The sequence below is a fragment of the Tiliqua scincoides genome, chromosome 1 (assembly GCF_035046505.1).
Source record: "Tiliqua scincoides isolate rTilSci1 chromosome 1, rTilSci1.hap2, whole genome shotgun sequence".
Lineage (NCBI taxonomy): Eukaryota > Metazoa > Chordata > Lepidosauria > Squamata > Scincidae > Tiliqua > Tiliqua scincoides.
Window position 1 is genome coordinate 141,169,354 of NC_089821.1, and position 23,759 is coordinate 141,193,112.

General features: G+C 43.7%; 1 protein-coding gene and 1 pseudogene across 3 annotated transcripts in view; both read right to left on the minus strand.

Annotated features, from left to right (window-relative positions):
* Window positions 1–3,444: 3,444 nt before the first annotated feature.
* Window positions 3,445–3,561, minus strand: LOC136637760 (5S ribosomal RNA; annotated as a pseudogene).
* A 17,990-nt stretch (window positions 3,562–21,551) lies between these two features.
* Window positions 21,552–23,759, minus strand: part of SPRED2 (sprouty related EVH1 domain containing 2) — a 78,785-nt gene continuing 76,577 nt past the window's right edge. For 2 of the 3 annotated variants that reach the window (XM_066638308.1, XM_066638325.1), the window contains exon 6: window positions 21,552–23,264. In XM_066638308.1, the coding sequence (XP_066494405.1) occupies window positions 22,608–23,264 (657 nt within the window). In that variant the 3' untranslated portion in view covers window positions 21,552–22,607. The remainder of the gene's footprint in view (window positions 23,265–23,759) is intronic. The other variant, XM_066638316.1, reaches the window with a different exon arrangement.

Sequence of the window (23,759 nt, forward strand, 5' to 3'; positions counted from 1 at the left end):
GTGAACATTAGGTTATACTTGCATTTTGTTCTGGGACGCTTTCTATGATTCACTAAACTGGGGGCATGGCAAGACACTGTCCAGCATTAATCCATAAGCCTGTACTGTCCAGGGTCAAAAGGGGGGGCCCAAGAGCCAAAGGAGGAGGCCCAGAAATGTCCTGGGATCTTTCGTTTTCCTGTCGACTCAGTCTTGTTGCCTGCATGGGATGCTGGGGACATTACCATAAGTGTGTCGCTGCAGCTACTGGCAAGCCACATATGCTGGACCAAGGAATGCATACATGATACTCCTTAACACAGGGCGCAATCCTAGCCCCTTATGTCAGTGCTTTCATGAGGGCAATGCAGCTCTGAGGTAAGGGAACAAACATTCCCTTACTCTGAGGAGGCCTCCGTGAGTGATACCCAACTGCAGGATGCAGCACATGTCCCATTGGCACAGCTATGCCAGTGCTGGAAAGCACTGACATAAGGGGTTAGGATTCCACCCACAGTGTCACATCTGGGAGGAAACTGGCCTGCCACAGTAGCTCTTTGGTTTGTGGCTCTGCTTACCACAAAGGAGTGTATAGGAGCTCAGAGACACAGCTGCAAGACTACAGCTGCTGCAGAAGCAAGTCTTGGTACACACAGGACACTTTCCATTCTAGTGAGAGCCTAAGGGTGCAATCCTAACCCCTTACGTAAGTGCTTTCCAGCACTGGTATAGCAGTGCCAATGGGATGTGTGCTGCATCCTGCAGTTGGGTGCCACTCATGGAGTCCTCCTCAAAGTAAGGGAATATTTGTTCCCTTACCTCAGAGCTGCATTGCCCTTATGTCAGTGCTGGAAATCACTGACATATGGGGTTAGGATTGCACCCTAAATATGATAATGCTCAAGCAGTAGCGCGACATCAGGGGGGTGACATCACCTATTTTCAGGTGCCAAGGGGCACTTGGTGCCATACCTGGCTCTGGCCATTTGCTGGGTAAGTGGGTTATGTGAGGGGGGCACAGTGAGAAGGGCCCTGCAAAGATTGTGCAGCAAGGGGGCCATGAGGACCGCACAGCAAGGGTTGTGTGGAATTGGGCCCCACAAGGCTGGCCCTGAATGTGGGGGTGTTTAGAAGCAGCTTTTCATGATGGCGTTTGCCGGGGCTAGTGGCTCCTTGCTGGTGTCCTTTTACATTTTTTAGATTGTGAGCCCTATTGGGACAGGGAGCCATTAGTTATTTGGTTTTTCTCTGTAAACCGCTTTGTGAATTTTGTGTTGAAAAGCGGTATATAAATACTGTTGTTAATAATAATAATAATAATAATAATAATAATAATAATAATAATAATAATAATAATAATAATTTTAGAGAGACTTAGGAGTGTGTTTGGTTTTCCATATTACTGTATCTAGCTGCCAATGCCACATGGGTGGGTAGACCTAGAACATAAGAAGAGTCTCCTGAATCAGGCCAAAGGCCCATCTAGTCCAGCTTCCTGTATCTCACAGTGACCCACCAAATGCTTCAGGGAACACACTAGATAACAGACACAACCTGCGTCCTGGTGCCCTCCACTGTATCAGGTAATCAGAGGCAACCTACCTCTACCTTGCACATACCTACCATGACTTGTAACCCGTAATGAACTTTTCCTCCAGAAATTAGTCCAATCCCCTCTTAAAGGCATCTAGGCAAAATTCCATCACTACTTCCTGTGCCAAGGAGTTCCACAGACTAATTACATGCTGGGTAAAGAAATATTTTCTTTGTGTTTCCTAACTCTCCCAACACTCAATTTTAGTGGATGACCCCTGGTTCTGGTGTTATGTGAGAGGGAAAAGAGTGTGTCTATCCACCCTGTCCACGTCCTCCATAATTTTGTATGTCTCAATCATCTCCCCCTTCAGGGGCCTCTTTTCTAGACTAAAAAGCTCCAAACATTGTAGCCTTTCCTCATAAGGGAGGTACCCCAGCCCAGTAATCATTCTGGTTGCTCTCCTCTGCACATTTTCAATTTCCACTACATTCTTTTTGAGATGTGGCGACTAGAACTGGACACAATACTCCAGGTGTGGCCTTACCATTGATTTGTACAACAGCATTATAATATTAGCCGTTTTTATTCTCAACACCTTTTCTAATTATCTCAAGCATGGAATTAGCCTTCTTCACTGCCACCGTACACTGGGTTGACACTTTCATTGAGCTGTCCACAAGCACCCCAAGATCCCTCTCCTGATCTGTCACAGACAGCTCAGAACCCATTAGCCTATATGTAAAGTTTTGATTTTTTGCCCCAATGTGCATGATTTTACACTTACTTACATTGAAACACATCTGCCATTTTGCTGCCCATTCTGCCAGTTTGGAGAGATCCTTCTGGAGCTCCTCCCAATCTCTTCTGGTCTTCACCCTTGGAAAAGTTTGGTGTCGTCCACAAACTTGGCCACCTCGCTACTTAGCCCTGTCTCCAGGTCATTTATGAACAGGTTGAAAATCACCAGTCCCAGGACAGATTATTGGGGACCTGGGCTCCAAAGACTTTTCCAGCTGTCTCCACCTTCTCCCATCCTATTTCGCCCCTCCCTATCCCATTCTGCTTGTCTGTCATCACCCTCCCCTACTCTGTTTCACCACTCCCCTTTTGCAAAGAGATCCCAAAGAAACTTTGTACCCCCTGATAAAACTTTGAGACAAGTTTTATTTATTTACCTCTGAGGAGGTAGTGCTTCTAGGAAACCGGAAATACTGCTTAAGATTGCATCCAAAGCCTCACAAGGTTTCCCACACAGTCCACAGCACTGCATGGATGCGGCACTCAGTAAATTTGCCCCTCTGCCCCCCCAGGTCCGCCACTGAGTGCAGCAGAATTATACAACTGCAGAGATATATGTATATGCATATTTTGCAAAAATTTAAACAGTTGCAAAATTTGATTTTTTTCTGGATTATTTTGATGCAGAACGTGGCCTTTCTTTGAGAGTAAGTGTACTCAGAATAATCAGAGCCTTGCTATAACGAATTTTGCATTTGCTTTTTAAAAATATGTTGAACAAATATAGGTCCATTTATCTCTTTGCAAAATTGGCTGAATGCTAAGAAGTCAAATGGCAAGTTGCAGTTTTAGAATGTCTTTCAGCAGCTTTTCATGCTCGTCACGAGGACGAGGGACTGACTGGCATTGTGTCCAAATTTGTTACAGGCTTTATACATGTAAACAGGAGAGCTTTGGCAGACAATTAAATTAGCTCCAAGCAGCTCTTTTAGATGCCAGCACTAAAATAAAACAAATAAAGTAACTGAAACGTAGTACAGTATTTTAACATGATTTTACATGTTGTAATTAGGGACAGATTGTAAAAACTATCACTGCACACAATGAGTGAGGTTTCCTAGATTATTCTATCCCTCATCCTATTCCTGTAATATGGTTGGCAACCTTCAGTCTCAAAAGACTATGGTATAAGCCTACAGCACCCGGTGTTCCCAAGCAGTCACCCATCCAAGTACTAACCAGGCCTGACCCTGCTTAGCTTCCGAGATCAGACAAGATCAGGAATGTGCAGGGTAACAGTTGCTGTCATGACATAACTTCTGGTGGGTCCTGACAGATTCTCATTCTAAAAAGTGGGTCCTGATGCTAAATGTGTGAGAACCACTGCTATAATAAACACACAGTAATAAATACACCTCCTTCCTTGTTGGCATCCTTCAGTCTCGGAAGACTATGGTATCGTGCTCTGAATAGTGGTTCTGGAACAGTGTCCTCTCCAGTGCACGAAGCCTGGGTAAAGTAGATATGGAGGATAGACTGTTACCCATGCAGTAAATCCCCCCTCTCCATGTCACTGAAATGGTCAAATGGAAAGATGGAAGCCAATACAGTTGGTTCCAGCAGCATCGCAGGAGTTACCAGAATGTGACTGTGTTCAGCCATGAACTGCCTCAGGGACTCTGGCTCCGGATTTTGCTTCGAGGTTGACTCCTGAAGCCTTTTCCATAACTGGATGTAGCCACAAGGCAGTGGAGGTTTGGGATCAGAGTTTTCCTTTTCTCAGATGAGCTGCCTTCCCAGGCTGACGAGTCCCATCTACCCGGTGGCTGTTTAGTCGCCTCTTACGACAAGTACAGCCAAACTGAGGGCCTATTCTTATCCCCCAGCCCCCAGGGGTTACACACACACATACAGAACACACACACACAGAGAGAGAGAGAGAGAGAGAGAGAGAGAAAATGCCAGAGGAGCAGCTATGCCTTTTGGCTGCAGCAGACTTAAGAATCCTAAACCTCATCTTCAAAGCTCACAAGTTTATTGCAGGTTAAGCTTTCTTGAAGCTGATGAAGGCCACAGTATATAGATAGTTTAAAAAATAACCAAAAATTCAAATACCCCCCAAACAACTACAAAAACAGGCAGAAAAATATTTAGAACTGTTCAAGCACACACAACACAACCATATGCTGGTCTACGCAGAAGTAAGCCTGTGTTCAGTGGGATTTTCTCCTAGGATAGTGTGTATAGGATTGCAGCCTCATGTGTCGAGTCCTCCTGCTGCCTGAGGCTATGTATCAAATGTTGCTCACCTTTTCCTCCATAGGGGCATTCTGCCTAGGGAAAGAGTCTTTGCACTAGTGCAGGGGTCTCCAAAACCCAGCCTGGGGACCAGATGCGGCCCGCGGCAAACCTCTATCTGGCCCACAGCCAGCCTCTTGTCCCCTGAAAGCCTCTGGCCCACTCAACTGAACATGACCAGAGCTGTGCTCTGGTTGTGTCTGGAGAGTGTTATGAGGGCCAGAGAAGTTGAATGAATGAACCCATCCATTCATTTATTCGCTCATCTAAGTTCCATTTCTAATTTATTTAAAATTTATATTTACATTTTTTTCCGGCCCTCAACACCATGCTAGATATTTGATGCGGCCCTCTGGCCATAAAGTTTGGAGACCCCTGCACTAGTGGAACAATCCTTCTGTTCATGGAGGAAGTTGCCATTGGTGGAGGGAGTGTCTTAAATCAAACATGTTCATCAGGATGCTACCCATTGTTCCTTCAAGTACAATCAAAACAGGTATGAAATTTTTCTGTTTTGCAATTATTTTCTCTTCTTTCTTTTTGCAATTTTCAAAACAAACCAATATAGAAAACCAAGGTTGGTCCACTTGTCAGGGCATAACACCAACCAAAATCCCCATTTCTGAGAGCAGAAATGTTTTAGCAAAGGAGAAAAGATTCTGTTGATCATATGCATACAGAACGTGCTAGTTGGGATGCGAACTGTATAGCAAAGGGGAGATGATAGAATAGTCCTGGCTTATTTTCACAGGCAGCTATTTTGCAGTCAGCATAAGGAGCAACAATGAATAGAGAATAGCAGACAAGGCACAAATTACAACAATAACTACAAGAAGAATGAAGATCATGTGAGACTTAAAAAGGGAGACCAGATGTCTTGAGAGATGCATTAAGTGGTTCGAGCTTTGTGAGCGAGTGTGTGACTATCAGCAATAAGACACCCTTTCAAGGCAGCCTTGCCGCAATTTCCCCTGCGTGTTTGCTTTACACACTTAAAGGGGGGGGCAGGCTCTCGCAACCTGCTAATGTTTGCAATAAAAAGTGAACATCTATATAGTCCAGATCACGATGCAGATCTATTCAAATTCAAGTTTTATTTTTTTTAATTCAAGATTTCAAAAGGATATATGATAATCTGAGCTGTGGGTGAGTGGATTGAAATGCCCATAGCCCTTAGGATGTTGAGGGATTCATCAAATCTTATCAGGAATGAAATTTCCTCAGATTTCAGGGAGTGGGATGGAATTAAGGATTTTTAGGTGTGTGTGTGTGTGTGTGTGTGTTTCAACATATGACTCAGCTCATTAACCCACAAAATAGATAAAATATAGCAATTTCCTTTGTGTTCCTTAAGTACCATTTGTGAAAAGTCTTACAAAGGTTCCATCATTCTGCGAATGGTTTGTTTTATTCCTGAAAGTTTTGTCCCACATTGTGAGCCTAGGCAGGTTCTCATACTGGCTTATGATATCTAAAAACAACATTAAATTGCAATATAATAAGTAATTTTGCAATATAAAAGTTCCAGGAGCCAGAACACAGCAGAACCAGCCTCAATCTTCCTCAAGAAGCTCTTAGTTTTCTGAAGATTAGGAAGAGCTGGCCAAGTAGACTTCCGTGGGCAAAGAGTTCCAAAGCTAGGAGGATTCCACTGCATGGAAAAGACTTTGCTTGAGCATTATAGTATAGCCAAAGTAACATAGACATACAATTACATTTGTGCGTTGCTTAGCGACCTTTCAACCAGCAACAGCCCACATATGCAATGGCAGCCACTGGTCCCTCTTCACCCCCCCCAAGCCTCCGAAGCAAAGGGGAGCCATGCTCCCCTGGCCTCTGGAGGGTTTTCTGAGCCTTGCAGAGGCAGCACTCATCTGCACGGCTCAGACTGGCCATTTTGGCCAAGATTTGTGAGGTGTTAGGTTAGTGGTTTCCTATCTAGAACATTTGACCCCCTGAAAAGTACTGTACAGGTGGAACCTCGGAATCCACTGATTTGACTCACCACTGATACTGAGGCCCATCTTTAAATGCCTTGTAACAAGGAAAAAAGCATCAAAATCCAATTTCCTACCTTTGTGCTGTTAAATAATTGCAATTTCATTTCACTGGATTCCATTATGCACCCCATCTAGTGCCTGAATGTGGTATAGTGTCTATACCAATGCATTCTGGGGTGACAATGGAGGAGCAAGAAACCTGGAAGTGGTTCTTTTTCCCACTGATTTGATATCCACTGATTTTTTTTATCCACTGAGGGTTCCAGAATGGAGCCCCAGTGGATAACAGGACACGATCTGTATAAACATTCATAGCTTTTGCTTGCCAAACAGCCCAGTCCTAAATAACTTTCCAGCGCTGATGCAGCCATGCCAATGGGATGTACAGTGCGTCCTGTGGTGGGGGTTGGCAGCAACAGAGGCCTCCTCAAGTAAGGGTACATTTGTTCCCCTACCTGCACACTGCATTAGTACTGGAAAGTTGGTTAGGATTGGGTTGCATGTTTGATTTATATGATGCATTTTGCTTAGAGTAAAGGTGGTCCTAACTCACCTGTAATGTTCCAGTGACTGAGCCTTCATATTTACAGAAAAAATGCGGCTAGATAAACTAGCCTATAAAATTTAGCTTACTAGCCTATAAAATTTATGATGTAATAGTCTTAAAATTATTTGTGGGTTTTCTTATGATGTTGTAAAAAGGTGTATGTCCAGAAAGAGGTTCAGTGTAAAAATATGCATTCTCTGCTATGAAATGTTTGTAGTAAAAAAAAAAATTAAAAAGAAGATCATTACTCCCACTTTATAAAGGAGAGGTGATGTGACTTTTCTAGGGTTTCATATCGATTCTAGATTAGAGGTAGGTGGTTGTACCTTTCAAGTGACTCTATCAATCACATGGATGGTACCAGAAACAAAGTCAGGCTAAAGTCTACCATATTCTTCAAAGTTCATCCACAGGCGAAGGCTGTCAAAATCAGATGAATGATGGTGCCTTGTTGTCCAGCAATGCAGGGTGCGGGAGGTCTAAAAATTCTGAGAGATGCAAAGCCACTGCACCAAAAATACACACATAGTTTCCACTCCTGAAAGCATCTTGCCTCTAGTCAGAAGCCAGACATTTATATATTTATTTTCACTTGTGCCATCAAAACAATCAAGGCATACAATGGCATGAGAGCTGACGCTTGTTTATTTTGTGGTTTTCTAGACAAAGTTAATCTGAGGCAGCGAGAGGGATGCCAGCTTCTGTCATGTGCTGAAGCCAGACAAAGGGATTTGTGATGCCACCATTTTTCTCTTTAGAAGCAGGGTTCTTACTTGCTCGCAAGAAATACTCTGCAGATACAAAATATCACAAAGCAAGATTTCATGGAGAACTCAGCTGAGGAAGACATTTGAGAAACTAGTCATGGTTAGAGACCTTAAATCTTTTGCCTTGCCTTGGAGGCACCCACCATGTGCTCTGGTCTGCCTGCCTTAAGTTCTTATGTCTTTTAAAAAAGCCATTTCTGCCTAATGTTGCATATACGCATCAAATGTGTACACCTGTGGGCTGGGCAGAAATGGGTTAACCTGCTCTCTAGCCAGGGAATTGCCAACAATGTTCCCATTCACTCTTCTCCACCTTGCTACTGTTTTGACTTTGGAAATGAATATTCTGTCAATGTGATCCATACGCAAAAGACACCCAGATACAGATGTCCAATATACAGTACTCTTACTGTACACAAAAAATATACTCTTTTTAATATACAGTATTTAGGATGAGGTATCCTGTTATAAGGGACAGCTGGTGCTTCCATAAAAACATGATGCTCCACACTCTTCCCCCAAACTATGCCCACTTCCCAAGCTTCTCTTACCCGTTTTATTGTGATCTGTACGCACCAAAGTTCCTTGACACAGCAACGTGACACAGACACAGCAACCCGTGTCTTTATAAATCATAAAAGTGGAACCTGAGACAAAATATTTTATTCTTTTGAACCCCAATGCCCACCAAACACATATTAAGAGGAAAAGAATTAACCTGTTTCAACATCTTTCTCACTCCAATGGCCAGCTCTCCATTCCATGGTTCTTGTAGGTCTGTTAGCATGCTCTATCCTCACTGTACTTTGTTTAATTTATCAACTGTTATACTTCTGTGCACCTAATCCCTGAATAGAAACACCTGATTTCCAAGTGGTCTTATTTTGATACCAAACTGATAGGCATTTGGACATCTGATTTCACTATTAGGAACCAATGTGGTGCAGTAGTTGAGAGTGCTGCACATGGACCAGGAACATCTGAATTCAAATCCTTGCTCAGTCATGAAGCTTACTGGGAGGCCCTGGCTCTGCCCCAACTAACCTACCTCTCTGGGTTCTTGCAAGGATAAAAGAACGAGGAGCCACGGATACTGCTTAGTGCTCCTTGGAGTAAGAACGATAAATAAATGTGAAAAAATAAAATATTACAGTGTGTTCCAGCTCATGTGATGTGTTCCTGTCGAGGGAACAGGAGCTTTCTTGCACTATTTGGGACTCACAGAGGACACCTTCTTTTCTTTCAAACTGTGCTGGATGCCTGCCCAGAACCTGCTTTATTGTTATCTACTTGGGATGGGTGGGGCAAGCACAGCATAAGGAGAAGTGTACTTCAACTTGATAACGCACATCTCCCAATTCCTCCTTGATCAGGGGGACGAGATATCACAACCACCAAAGAGGACAAGGCACTGCAAAATGTAGGACATGACAAAATGAAAGCTAAAAACACTCGTATATTGATTTCATGTGGTTAATTTTAAATGTAATAATATAGCATTTAAACTATATTACATATAATTTATTAATTACAAGAAGGCTAGCCACTGGCTGCAGAGGCCTGCTCACAGGGAAAAGGAGGACATTTAAGATATTTTCCAGGACATGAGGCTCAAAAAGAGGGCATGTCCCTTCTCCAGGGGACAGGCCTGTATCCAAACGCACTCAAGATACTCCTCGGAGGGAGGGGGGCTTCTTGTAGTAGGGGATTCGATTATTAGAAACATAGAGAGGGGGGTTTGTGACAGATGTGAGGACCGCATGGTGACTTGCCTGCCTAGTGCAAAGGTTGCGGACATCACTTCTCTTCTAGACAGGCTGGTAGACAGTGCTGGGGAGGAGGTAGGGGTTGTGGTGCATGTCAGCACCAACAACATGGGCAAGTGTAGCCAGGAGGTCCTGGAGGCCAAATTTAGGCTATTAGGTAGGAAGCTGAAAGCCAGGACCTCAAAGGTAGCGTTCTCGGAAGTGCTACCTGTTCCATGCGCAGGGCAAGCTGGGCAGGTGGAGATCAGGGGTCTCAATGCGTGGATGAGTCGGTGGTGTAGGGAGGAAGGGTTTAGATTCGTTAGGCACTGGGGAACATTTTGGGACAAGCGGGGCCTGTACAAGAGGGACGGGCTCCACTTGAACCAGAATGGAACCAGACTGCTGGCGCATAACATTAAAAAGGTGGCAGAGCAGCTTTTAAACTGATCCCTGGGGGAAGCCAACAGGAGCCGAGGGGCATCTGGTTCAGAACTCCTCATCCCTATGGGACGAGGATGGGGAGGTTAGAGAACAACAAGGTAAAGGCAGAGTAGGAGAAGAAATTGGGAATGGTAGCGTAATGGGATGTGATAGAGGGTTTGGCATAGTGAGAGGATGTGGGGACAAAGGAGCTAATAAGCAGCCCATCCTGGGGCATTCCATGTACAAATGCTTTTATGCAAATGCCCAAAGTCTCCAAGTAAAGATGGGAGAACTGGAATGTCTGGAGACTAGGGAAAACATTGACATAGTGGGCATAACAGAAACCTGGTGGAATGCGGAAAATCAGTGGAATACCGCAATCCCAGGCTATAAACTCTACAGGAGGGACAGGGAGGGGTATGCTGAAGGTGGGGTGGCCAATTATTTATTATTTATTTATTGGATTTGTATTCCGCCTTTCTCCAAGAAGGGCACCCAAGGCGGCTAAGGCGCCTAATTTACGTTGAGAAAGGGATAGAATCCAGCAAAGTAGAGATTAAAGGTGGGTCCAACACCATAGAACCTCTGTGGATTAAATTACCAGGCCTCAGGAGCAATGTAATACTGGGGGCGTACTATCGTCCTCCAGACCAGAAACCGGAAGGGGACCTTGAAATGAGGAAACAGATCAGGGAGGTGACAAGGAGGGACAGGGTTGTAGTCATGGGGGACTTCAATTATCCTCATATAGACGGAGTCAATTTGTGTTCTGTTCACGAAAAGGAGACCGGATTCCTTGACATGTTAAATGACTGTGCCTTAGAGCAGCTAGTCATGGAGCCCACCACAGGACAGGTGACTCTGGATTTAATATTGTGCGGTACTCAGGACCTGGTTACAGATGTCAATGTTACGGAGCCATTGGGGAACAGTGATCATGCTGCGATCCGTTTCGACTTGCACGTCGGGGGAAGAATACCAGGCAAATCTCTAACAAAAACCCTTGACTTCCGACGGACTTCCCTCAAATGAGGAGGCTGGTTAGGTTGAAAGGGAAGGTAAAAAGAGCCCAATCTCTCCAGAGTGCATGGAGGCTGCTTAAAACAACAGTAACAGAGGCCCAACGGAAGTGTATACCGCAAAGGAAGAAGGGCTCCACTAAGTCCAGGAGAGTGCCCGCATGGCTAACAAGCCAAGTTAGAGAGGCCGTAAAGGACAAGGAAGCTTCCTTCCACAAATGGAAGCCTTGCCCTAATGAAGAGAATAAAAAGAACATAAACTGTGGCAAAAGAAGTGTAAGAAGGTGATACGGGAGGCCAAGTGAGACTATGAGGAACGCATGGCCAGCAACATTGAGGGGAATAATAAAAAGCTTCTTCAAATATGTTAGAAGCAGGAAACCCACCAGAGAAGCGGTTGGCCCTCTGGATGGTGAGGGAGGGAAAGGGGAGATAAAAGGAGACTTAGAGATGGCAGAGAAATTAAATGAGTTCTTTGCATCTGTCTTCACGGCAGAAGACCTCGGGCAAATACCACTGCCCGAACAGCCCCTCCTGACCAAGGAATTAAGTCAGATAGAGGTTGAAAGAGAAGATGTTTCAGACCTTGTTGATAAATTAAAGATCAATAAGTCACCGGGCCCAGATGGCATCCACCCAAGAGTTATTAAGGAATTGAAGAATGAAGTTGCTGATTTCTTGACTAAAATATACAACTTGTCCCTCAAAACAGCCACGGTGCCAGAGGATTGGAGGATAGCAAATGTCACACCAATCTTTAAAAAGGGAAAGAGGGGGGACCTGGGAATCTATAGGCCGGTCAGCCTAACATCTATACCCGGTAAGATGGTGGAATGCCTCATCAAAGAAAGAATCTCAAAACACATAGACAAACAGGCCTTGCTGAGGGAGAATCAGCATGGCTTCTGTAAGGGTAAGTCTTGCCTCACAAACCTTTTAGAATTATTTGAAAAAGTCAACAGGCATGTGGATGTGGGACAACCCATGGACATTATATATCTGGACTTTCAGAAGGTGTTTGACACAGTCCCTCACCAAAGACTACTGAAAAAACTCCACAGTCAGGGAATTAAACAGCAGGTCCTCTCCTGGACTGAGACCTGGTTGAAGACCAGGAAACAGAGAGTGGGTGTCAATGGGCAATTTTCACAATGGAGAGAGGTGAAAATCGCTGTGCCCCAATGATCTGTCCTGTGACCAGTGCTTTTCAACCTCTTCATAAATGACCTGGAGACAAGGGTGAGCAGTGAGGTGACAAAGTTTGCAGCCACCAAACTTTTCCGAGTGGTGAAGCAGACGTGATTGTGAGGAGCTCCAGAAGGATCTCTCCAGACTGGCAGAATGAGCAGCAAAATGGCAGATGCATTTCAATGTAAGTAAGTGTAAAGTCATGCACATTGGGGCAAAAAATCAGAACTTCACATATAGGCTAATGGGTTCTGAGCTGTCTGTGACAGATCAAGAGAGAGATCTTGGGGTGGTGGTGGACAGGTTGATGAAAGTGTAGACCCAATGTGCGGCGGCAGTGAAGAAGGCCAATTCTATGCTTGGGATCATTAGAAAAGGTATTGAGAACAAAACAGCTAATATTATGCCGTTGTACAAATCTATGGTAAGGCCACACCTGGAGTATTGTGTCCAGTTCTGGTCACCACATCTCAAAAAGGAAATAGTGGAAATGGAAAAGGTGCAAAAGAGAGTGACTAAGATGATTACTGGGCTGGGGCACCTTCCTTATGAGGAAAGGCTATGGCGTTTGGGCCTCTTCAGCCTAGAAAAGAGACGCCTGAGGGGGGACATGACTGAGACATACAAAATTATGCATGGGAAGGATAAAGTGGATAGAAAGATGCTCTTTACCATCTCACATAACACCAGAACCAGGGGACATCCACTAAAATTGAGTGTTGGGAGGGTTGGGACAGACAAGAGAAAATACTTATTTACGCAGCGTCTGGTCGGTCTGTGGAACTCCTTGCCACAGGATGTGGTGACGGCATCTGGCCTGGATGCCTTGAAAAGGGGATTGGTTAAATTTCTGGAGGAAAAATCCATTACGGGTTACAAGCCATGATGTGCACGTGCAACCTCCTGATTTTAGAAGTGGGCTATGTCAGAATGCCAGATGCAAGGGAGGGCACCAGGATGAGGTCTCTTGTTATCTGGTGTGCTCCCTGGGGCATTTGGTAGGTTACTGTGAAATACAGGAAGCTGGACTAGATGGGCCTATGGCCTGATTGAGTGGGGCTGTTCTTATGTAAAGAGGATGTCCATGATATAGTATAGTAAGTTGTTAGGGTCCACACCGTCTCTCTCCACTCTTTCAACATTCCATGGCAGAGCTGCCCTGAACTTTGATTGATAGATTCTCTCAACTTCTTGTTCTTTTATAGATAACCGGGGTGGTTATCTATATTTATTTTAGCCCTTAGCCCCCTGCAAAAACAACCGGGGGGGGGGTAATAGCAAAGACAGAAATTCTTGTCTTGCGTTTAATGTACACGGGGATGTTCATACAATTATGAGTTCTTCTAGTATTTCCTTCTCAATATCCAATCAACTTTTCCCAGTTCCTAGAAATTCACACAGCTATTTTGGTTTTTCACAGTTTACAAACATATGTACTTCTACATATCTAGAGAGTTCTCTGAAAATGTACCACCATTTTTTGGCTCAAGTTTTTTAAAGTTCCACTTGCAAACTGATAGCATTCAAGGGGCTGAGTGCCTGTCAGTGGGAACATGACTGCCATTCCTTCCTGAAGTTGTTCTGAGAGGTGGATAATATTCCTTCACTCTGCCCTTCTGTGGGTAAAAAGGTATTAGGTACATCAATTTCTGCAGCCTTCCTTTTCTTGCACTGTCAGGCTGCTGTTGTGGGGCTGAAGACTGGTGCATGGCATGGCTATTCAGATCATGAGAAATTATCTTGGGGATTGTTCCTAAAGAGTTCCTCCACATGGGAGAAGAGAAAAAGGTAGTATGAACTAGGTGGGCAAATGAGAATGAGCAAGATATTCATGCCTCACTGCCTAGACCAGGGCTTTTCAAACTGGGGATTGCGCTCCACTTCCGCTTTAGCGGAGCGCGATTGCTCTGCTTTTACATTCACTGCTGCAGGGAGCCCTGCCAAAGGTTCACACCGGGCTCCCCACGCCCTGGGGAGGCTGCAAGAGGCTTGGGTAAGTGCACCCAAGCCCCTGCAGCCCCCTGAGTGGCGCGATCCTGGGGATCATGCTGCTGCCTCACCCTGCCCCCGCAAGCACTTACAGTGGCTCAAACTTTCCATGAGAGTTTGAAAACCAATGGCCTAGACCAGGGGTGCCCAAACCCCAGCCCTGGGGCCACTTGCAGCCCTCAAGACCTCTCTATGCGGCCCTCAGGGACCCCCTAGTCTCCAATGAGCCTCTGGCCCTCCGGAGATTTGTTGGAGCCCACACTGGCCCGACGCAACTACTCTCAGCGTGCGGGCAACTGTTTGGCCTCTCGAGTGAGCTGTGCGATGAGGGCTCCCTCCACTGCTTGTTGTTTCATGTCTGTGATGCAGTAGCAGCAGCAAAGGAAAGGACAGCCTTGCTTTGTGCATGGCCTTTTATAGGCCTTGAGCTATTGCAAGACATTCATTCATATAAATTCATCTTTAATATATTCATTTATGTAAATTTATTCAAATTTGAAAGGTAAATTAATTTGGCCCCTGACACAGTGTCAGAGAGATGATGTGGCCTTCCTGCCAAAAACTTTGGACACCCCTGGCCTAGACACTAAATCAGGTTGAACCAGGCTTTGGCCCCTTGTAGTTTTGAAAAGGAAATTGGGTAGGACAAACACCCCACCTAAACTGGCATTCTATTTCAGTATCTATTCAGTATCTATTCAGTATCAGCAACTAGTGCAGAATGCGGCGGCCCATGTGGTTACTGGAGGTAGGCGGTTCGACTCTGTCAGTCCGCTTCTCCAGCAGCTGCATTGGCTGCCCATTCGTTTCCAGGCCCAATTCAAGGTGCTGGTATTGACCTTTAAAGCCCTATACTGCTCTGGGCCAGGGTATCTTAGAGATTGCCTACTTCCGTACAATCCGGCTCGTCCTCTTAGGTCATCAGAGAAGGCCTTTTTACAAGTGCCGCCGCCTAGGGAGGTACGTGGGGCGGCTGCAAGAAATAGGGCCTTCTCAGTAGTGGCACCAACGCTATGGAACTCCCTTCCCCTTGACTTAAGAATGGCTCCCTCTCTTGAGACCTTTCGGTGAGGCCTGAAGACCCTTCTGTTTAAACAAGCCTTCTGAGTTCTCGGCCTTTTAACATCTTTTTAACATATTTTAATATTTTTTACAGGCCTGATTCTTTTATGACTTGCTGCTGCTCTATGCTCTTTTTACCTATTTTTACTCTGACTGCTGTTTTTTTTATGATGTGTTAATATGTTTTTATTTGTTTTTTAAATTATGTTTTTAGTATGTTGTAAGCCGCCTTGAGTCCCTTCGGGGAGAAAGGCGGGGTAAAAATAAAGTTATAATTATTTATTATTATTATTTCCTTTTGGACTGGCAAGCATCACTCCCCACAGGGCTGAATTTGTTTCTGAAACTGACAATTTCTTATCTTGACACAGTATGTAATAGTTACTCCCTGTATAGCCACATTTATTAATGTGTGAACTTGACAATGAGAAACGAATTCACATTTACTTGTGCCTAAAATAAGATTGTGCTGAACATGAATGCCCATCAGGTAACCACACAGTTCTATCTTGAATCTGAATTTCCAGTTATCCATATCTGGATGGCTTGAGGCAGCCAAAGATGTAAACCAGCCGTGTTTTGATATGATGTATTTATATTTACATGGTACATTTTTAAAGCAATAGCTACAATGATCATACATATTAGAAACAATAAAAAAGAAGTTAAGAACTAAAATGTACATCATACACTTGTATATATATTCTTTACACAGAGGTAAAAAGGCTTATAAAAATCAATACAACAGTTTTTAACTTTTAGTATACAGATACATAATGGAAGTTTGCTTCAGGCACTTAAATTTGTTAATGTAAGCAATAGCTTGAAAAAAATTCACAACTGAAAAAAATCCTTTTTGTTAATGGATTGTTACCACAGATACAAAAATAAAATTTGAATAATTTCTCAGATGATTGGTGTCAGTATGGAAAAGCTGACAGGGGAAAATAAGCCATTGTGTTTAGCTGCAATGAGATCAATGAGAAATATTTACAAAAGATTCCCACCTCCCAAACCCCATTTCTTCCATTGTGCCCAGTTTGCTGCTCCCTTCACAAAACAAAAGAAAAACCCATGTGCGCAGGCATACACAGGGGATCAACATGAAACAATTCAACATGGTTTTAAACAAAGCCGGGGGGGGGGGGAGAAAAGGGAATTGACAGAAAAGGACATACATCAAGGCTTGGTGTATGTCTGCTTTAGCAAAATAAATAGGGGCACGAACTGAGAGACTTGACAGAATCTGTAAGATCTCTTCTGTAGTGTTGTGCTTTGTTGAGGGCAAGACCTTACAGAAATTCAGAAAAGTGGAACAACTTGCAAAAAATGTTGTCCTATTACTTTTTTTTTATTTTGAGGCTGGCTAGTCACCCTTGAGAGATTTGTCATTTGCAATCAGGAACAGAAATATTTATTCTTCCCATGAGTTTATCAAGAATAAAAAATAATATGAAGATCTTCCCTTACCATTCAGCATTCAATTTCTATGAGTGTTAGAACTTAACAATTTGCAACAACATTGAAGTCTACATCATATATATGTGTGTGTATGTTACAGGCAAATCCCAAAACTTGAATACTGGATATAAACAACAGAGATTGTTGAGCCAATCTGCACAATGGGCAGAATCAGAGATAGTGGGATTCTGGATTGTACCACTACAGACTGCAGTCAGGAGATTGCATTTTTTGAATACTCACATAATTTAGCTCATTGCATAAGAAACTAGTACGTCAGACAGCAGGCTGATGTAAGTCTCTACAACATGCTAGCTTTCTATAAGAACGGGGTTTTATTTTAAGAAACTTTGCTACTGGATTAAACTGCCAGTAGCAAAAAAACAGCATACCTGCAATCTGAAGTGGTGCTGTCCAAAAGTCTACCACCTTATGCTGCCTGATGCGAGGATGATCCGTTTGGGGCTCCTTCCTTCCCTTTTAAATAATGGGTCTATTGCGATGCTGTTCTTCTCTATGTTGCAAAGGTAATATGTGGAGTTTCAGGCCATGTGGGAGATGCTCATGCTATAACTCCTTCCACAGGGCTTGGATTTGCAGTCTTGGAAGGAGCTACACTGCAAAAGCAATGTGTGAGGCCCACTAAACATCTTTCAGGCACACCCAAGTGTTTCCACACAGACACCCACATCTCACTTAGGTTCCCTCTTATTGTTTCTATACTGCATTGAAGTTCTCCTGAGTCTCAGGAGTGACTTGTCGGGAGGCAAGTGGGCTGAGTGCAGGATCTGCGTTTGGTGAACAGCCTCACAAGCGCCATGTGCCAAATGGATCCTGGCCTAAAGTTTTCAGATTGGCCCAGCGCATATTGCAATGTGCCAAAGCAAGACGGTCCAAAAAATAAAAATCACAAAGGTAGTGCCTGAACTATGTTCAGATATGCTCAAGCATCAGGATGAGACCATAACATCACACACAATTGCATATGTGGTTTAATGTGATAAAAGCTATGACACTCCTGGAAGGAGCTGCTGGCCCATTTCACATGATAGGAGTGACGCGCATGTCACTATGTATCTATTTGGCAAAATAAAATCTAAAGTTCCTTTTTCCTTTAAGACTCATGTCAACGTGCAATAAAGAGGAGGGAGAGGGCAAGGGCATGCATTCACTGGCAATTGACTGCAGAAAGACATTATGGCAGGAACAGCAGTGCCAGTTCTCACAAGCCAGTGCCTAGCTGCCTCGGAATATTCAGATTGTACTATGCTATATTATAGCTAAACTGCTCTACATTATTCCTTTGAATAAAAATTATTTTGTTATTCTATGTCATATATTAGAAAAATATTATTTCCCCAGCTAATTACAAGCCTTGTACACCAAGACATGGCTTTTTAACGAAACAGAATAAAATTAAAACCCACGCAAGATTAAAGTTTCAGTTCACCCTGCTGTACGTGTTTTCTCAACCAAATATAGAAGCCTGTTAGGTACAGATCCTGCAAAGCCTGCATGCTCAATGCACTACCATGTTCTACTGCAAGTCAACATGTCTTCAATTTTGAGGGTTCCTACTAATTTCAACAGAATCTGTCCCTCACTTAGGGCAGGACTTGAAAAGTACTTCAAGTTCCTAGCATCTAATTTCAAGGCACCAGGGTATCCAGGTGCCTGGGATTTATCTTGCTCTGACCCAAAGTATGCCATTCTTGTTTGTTTTCTTGTCAGATCCCATCTATGCTGGTTCAGTGCATTTGAGAGCTGAAAACCATAGCCCCATGCTGATCCCAGGTTGATCCTGTAGTCTGCACAGCAGACAGCAACTTTGGGGTCAGCACAGGCCACAGAGTGGAAAACCCTGTAACACCATACTACATTTTTTCCCTTGGTACTTTCTGTGCTTCCATCCGTGCATTTCAGCACTGAACGGGAGACATAGGAAGTTTTCAGATGGGCATGATTCCACTGGAAATTATTCTTGTTCACAGTGCAAGCACATCTGCTTTGCAGGTCCAAGGCTTGGGAAATAAAAGAGGGAGCGACATCAAGATCTTTCTGAACTATGCACAGTAAAAACTCCATTATCTGAACTGCCCAGAAATTTGATTAATACAAAATCATTGTTTCCACCATGGCAATGTGGTTTCGAATATTTCTCCCACTTCTCCCATTGCCTCAGTATACAAATGTTTGGATAGTGCCTTGGTAGTTTGAATTTATGAAGTTATATTGGGGGTCAAGGGATTATTTTAATGTATTAACCGTGACGCGTAATTTTCATGCTCACTTCTATATATAAAAATTTTAAAATGTATCCACCACCTTTGCAAAACAGGCTGTTTATTTTAAAGATTCTTTGCATAACAAGTAGAATTATTTTGGAGGAAATCTCCGTTTCTTAGGGCTGCTTTGTATGTTACTAAATTAGGGCATATTCCAATCAGAGTTAAGGCTACGATCCTGTTCAGACATGCTCAGGAGCAAGTCCCACTGAGTTCAATAGGTGTGCTAAGCACATGCTTAGATCTTCCACCAAAGTAACTTCAAAGTGAAATTGTGAAGTGATGCACATTGGAGCAAAACATTCAAGTGATACATAATCAACCCGTTGCAATCATCAACAACGTGAGCTTAAGGTTATGGTGGACAACAGAATGGAAATACAATATGGTATGCCGTGACTGTGTGGGAGGAAAGGCTAATTCCATACAAGGATATTGAGAAAAGGGCTAAAATGAGACAATTCTGCAACACATTGCACTGTAACTCTATGGTGCGGATGCATTTGGAATAATGGCCTGATTGCCCTCTCTCAAAACAAGGGTATAATGGACCTGGAAAAGGTATAGACAATGGACAGTCAGGATGATCAAGGTGTTGGCACGCCTTTCACATGAAGAAATGATAAAGTGTTCAGAGCTTTATGGTAGTTAAGACAAGACAACTAAGGGCAGTCGCATAAGAGTTTTATAAAGTAATGGATGGCATGGAGAGAAAAATGTTCCTCTCCGATGTAATACTAAAGCTCAGTGCAGCCCAAAGGAAGCTACTGGCAGCAGATTCAAGACTAACAATATCCCCCCCCCCCAACAAGGCTTAATTTTTGACATTTGCTACTACCAGATAAGGCGATGGCCAATGTCTTAAATGGCTTTTTGGATTATATAAACTCACAGAAGTCTATGAATCCATAGTGATGGCTAAAAGGGAGGCAGTGTACCTCTGAATAATAATGCAAAAGGCGGCTGGACTTGATGGATTTCTGGAAGCTTCTCTCTGACTAATGCTGGAATCCGAATCCTGATAGACGCACTTGCTCATGCAGCAGGGCTTCCCGTGTGTTTTTATGCTTAACTTTGGCTGGACGGTGCATAAGCTGCAAATATCCAGTATCATGCAAGGGAATATGTGCCCTTTTTAGACTGCATCTACTTGCCACATAAATACAAGGCCAAAAAGGCTTCCCAAGATGGCATATATACACATTAGGGATGGGCAGAACCATCTGGTTCTATTGTGCTGAGTTTTGGTAGAATTTTATTTGTCAACATTTTTGTCCCACTTTTTTGTAAGATATACAAATGATTCACTTAGTTCTGTCAAAACTCCAGAGTGGATTATTAATTCTAGCATGGCTTCCAAAATTTACTGCACAATCTAACCCCTAAAACTGTCTAGGCTGAGGTGGTGCGCAAAACTCAACTTTGCATTACCCTTGCATCTGACAGCCATAAATGTAGGCAGAGGGTTTTCAACAAAACACACAAAACTATCCCTCATTAGAGCACTACACTACTGTTGTAGAAGTGCTACAATGAGAGGAATATACCATCTTGCCTTCATCTCACAAGATCACATGTAGTACATTCAGGGACTATGGTTGACCCTGTCATACCTGGCATGGTTTATCATGGTGAGGGATGCGTGTGGCTTCTTAGTCATTATCACACTGAATCTCAAGTGAAAATTAAGAAGTCATATTCCAGGTGGTGTCTCAGGGTATTGTTACTGTCAGAGCGAGAGGTGGTATGTGTGTGTAGCATTGCCAACTCCAACTCCAGCTGGAGTTTTTTTAAAGAATGAGGGTACGAATTGGGTACACAGTGATATTAAAATGTTAAAGAGCACCAATACAACTGAAGTACGTATTTCCTCCCAATTCAGATAGCTGGTAGGAGGCAGAGTTCTCTTGACTAGCTGATAAAGAATTTCTGCAGGCCATATCGGACACCCCTGTCCTAGTCAGTCAATGTCATCATTTATTTATTTGGGATTGAGGCAATGCTGGAACACACAGAAATGTTTAAACACACATGGTCAATTTCCTACCACAGGTTTTCATTCCCCACCTCTTCAGCTCATCTGGACAAGCCCAGTGAAACTAACCAGACTGATAAGTTGCACCAGACTTCTCTGGAGTAGATGTAGAGAGAGCTGGGAAATACCTATCAGTTTCAAATAATGCAGTTTTTGAAATCTTATGGGTGCTTCTCATGAGGCAAGTAAAAGGATGAAGATAGTAGAAGAGGCAATAAATTATGCTGCTGTCCGCATTTTGGGAGTTGGTCAGAAGTAGTGATGTGGCTTCTTGAGCAAAACTCTTGGTTGCACAAGATCCACCCTTACATCTTATGGTATCCATCTCAAATGTAGGCAGGACAGAATTTTAACCCCCCCCCCCCCCAAAAAAAACCCCTAATTTTCTCTTCATGGAAAGCAAGTGCATGAGTGGAAGATCAACCTTCATGAGATTGCAGGCTAAAAGAAAGACATAAAAACGACCTCCCACTCCTTTCAATCAAGGTTTTCATGTATTTCTGACCAGCCTAGAACCTGCTAGAAAGCAGGGGGACCACGGATCCATTCCAGAAATGCTTCTGCTCCAGATTCTGGTTGGGGCAGAATTGTCCACCATTCCTAGTATACACACTGTATACATGGTTAAAAGAAAAAAATCAAGGTTCCCTCTTTCACATTAGAAGACATCAGAAGTACATGTGCTAATTTTATATCATGTGAAGCTGCCCTTTTTTTAAAATATGGGAACAGTGCAGAGTAAAATCTATTTCCATTGTGTAGAACACCAACACAAAAGCTGTATTATCCAAAGTTATTTGGAAAGGAAAGGATAAGTGGTGGGGAGGAGGAAAAGACACATAAAGTCTTCCTTTCTGGTGTAAAATTGGTCTGAAACAAGAGTTCTCGGACTCACGACATTCAGTGATACTAAGGCTCATTTCTCACATTTCACTGGATTGCTTGAAAAACAGAGAAATCATCCAAAGCAACTGTCAACAGAAATGACAACGGACCCTTAAGAAGAAACTGCAGTTTGCGTAAATTCTTTCAATAAAGGATTGTCAGCAATACTGTGTCATGGTACACATTTGTCACTAGCACACATTCTGTACACACACACACACACACACACACACACCCAACAATACTCTAAAGTGGGGAATTTAATCCATTACACCAACCTTCCTCATGTGTCAGTAGCTTGCCAAGCCCAGAACCTTGAGATGTTTTGAAGTCCAACCACACTCAACCATTCACATAACTGTCTCCTTTCAGCAAGGGAGGGGGAAGGTATAAACATGTACAGGACATTCTGCTTGGATTACAGATTAATACAAAAGTCTATGCTGCACATTAGTCTGTTAAACCCAGTGAGCAATCAATGCATAGCAGCCAAGTGGGAGGAAAAAGAATGAGCCAACTGATTTCTGAATTCTGTCAGGCTCCCTGGGCTGTGTCAAGATGTACATAAGATGCGAGAATGCTCCAGACCAAGGTGCTCCTTAGCTACAGGGAAAATGGAAAAGTACTTCACAAGCTTTGAGTAATGTCATCCAGCTGCTTTGTGTTTTCCGCCACAGCACCTGCACATGACCCCACAGTGGTAACAAGCCCGGAGGGGCAAGTAACAGCACATACATGGGGCAATAAAAGACAAGGCGATTAGGGCCAACCACCGGAGGCAAAACTTTTCATCACTGGTATCACAAGAACAAGGGTCTATATAGTCTCCTTCTGGATCAGACATACAGTGATAGAGCATACTGTCCGCGCACCACATACAGCTGACTTGGCGGATGCAGCTTCTTACTCTGTCCGGAGCATCCTGGCACTGGCCTCGTCTGTTTTCCTCATGATTGAACATGTCCCTGCAATAGACACATCGTGACCTCTCGCCATCTTCTTTTCTCCGCTGCCATTTACCCCGGGAAGGCTGAGTCTTTACCACAGCACCTTTGATATCTTCGCCTGGGTCAAAGTCAGAGTTGCCAACATAAGGATAATTGTAATCATGTTTTGAGGCCTCACTTTTGGCAAATTGCACATACGAGTCCCCATCATCTGGATCAATGTACTTTCCCCGCATAGGGGTGTGGCGGTAGTCCTCGTAACCCGTCACCCAGATCTTTTCCCGTGGATTAATCCGCACAATTTCCTCGTCATCATCTGGAAAGCTGACATGTCGATACGATCTTGGGAGTGACTGCTGGAGAATTAACATACACAAACAAAAAAAAATTTTCAACACTGGGGTTTGATGCCATTTTGAACGCAACCAACAGTACACCCTTTGGAAAGTTTTAAATATGCTGTCTGATTGGGACACACACACACAAAATCGAGGCCTTATTACTAAGAATATTTATATTTCAATAGGAGTAATATACAAAGCAGTTTACACAGCAAAATACTGTATTTTTTGCTCCATAAGACGCACCTAGTGTTTAGAGGAGGAAAACTTAACCTTGCCCCCGGTGTGGACCTTGCCCCTTTTGTTCTCTGCCTGCCCTCCCCCTGTGGCGCCTGTGCAAACGAGGACCTTGCCCTTGGTGCGGACCTTGCCCCCTTTGTTCTCCACCTGCCCTCCCCCTGTGGTGCCTGTGCAAATGAGGACCTTGCCCCCAGTGCGGACCTTGCCCCCAGTATTTGCTCCATAAGACGCACACACTCCCCCCCCCACTTTTTTGGGGGGGAAGTGCGT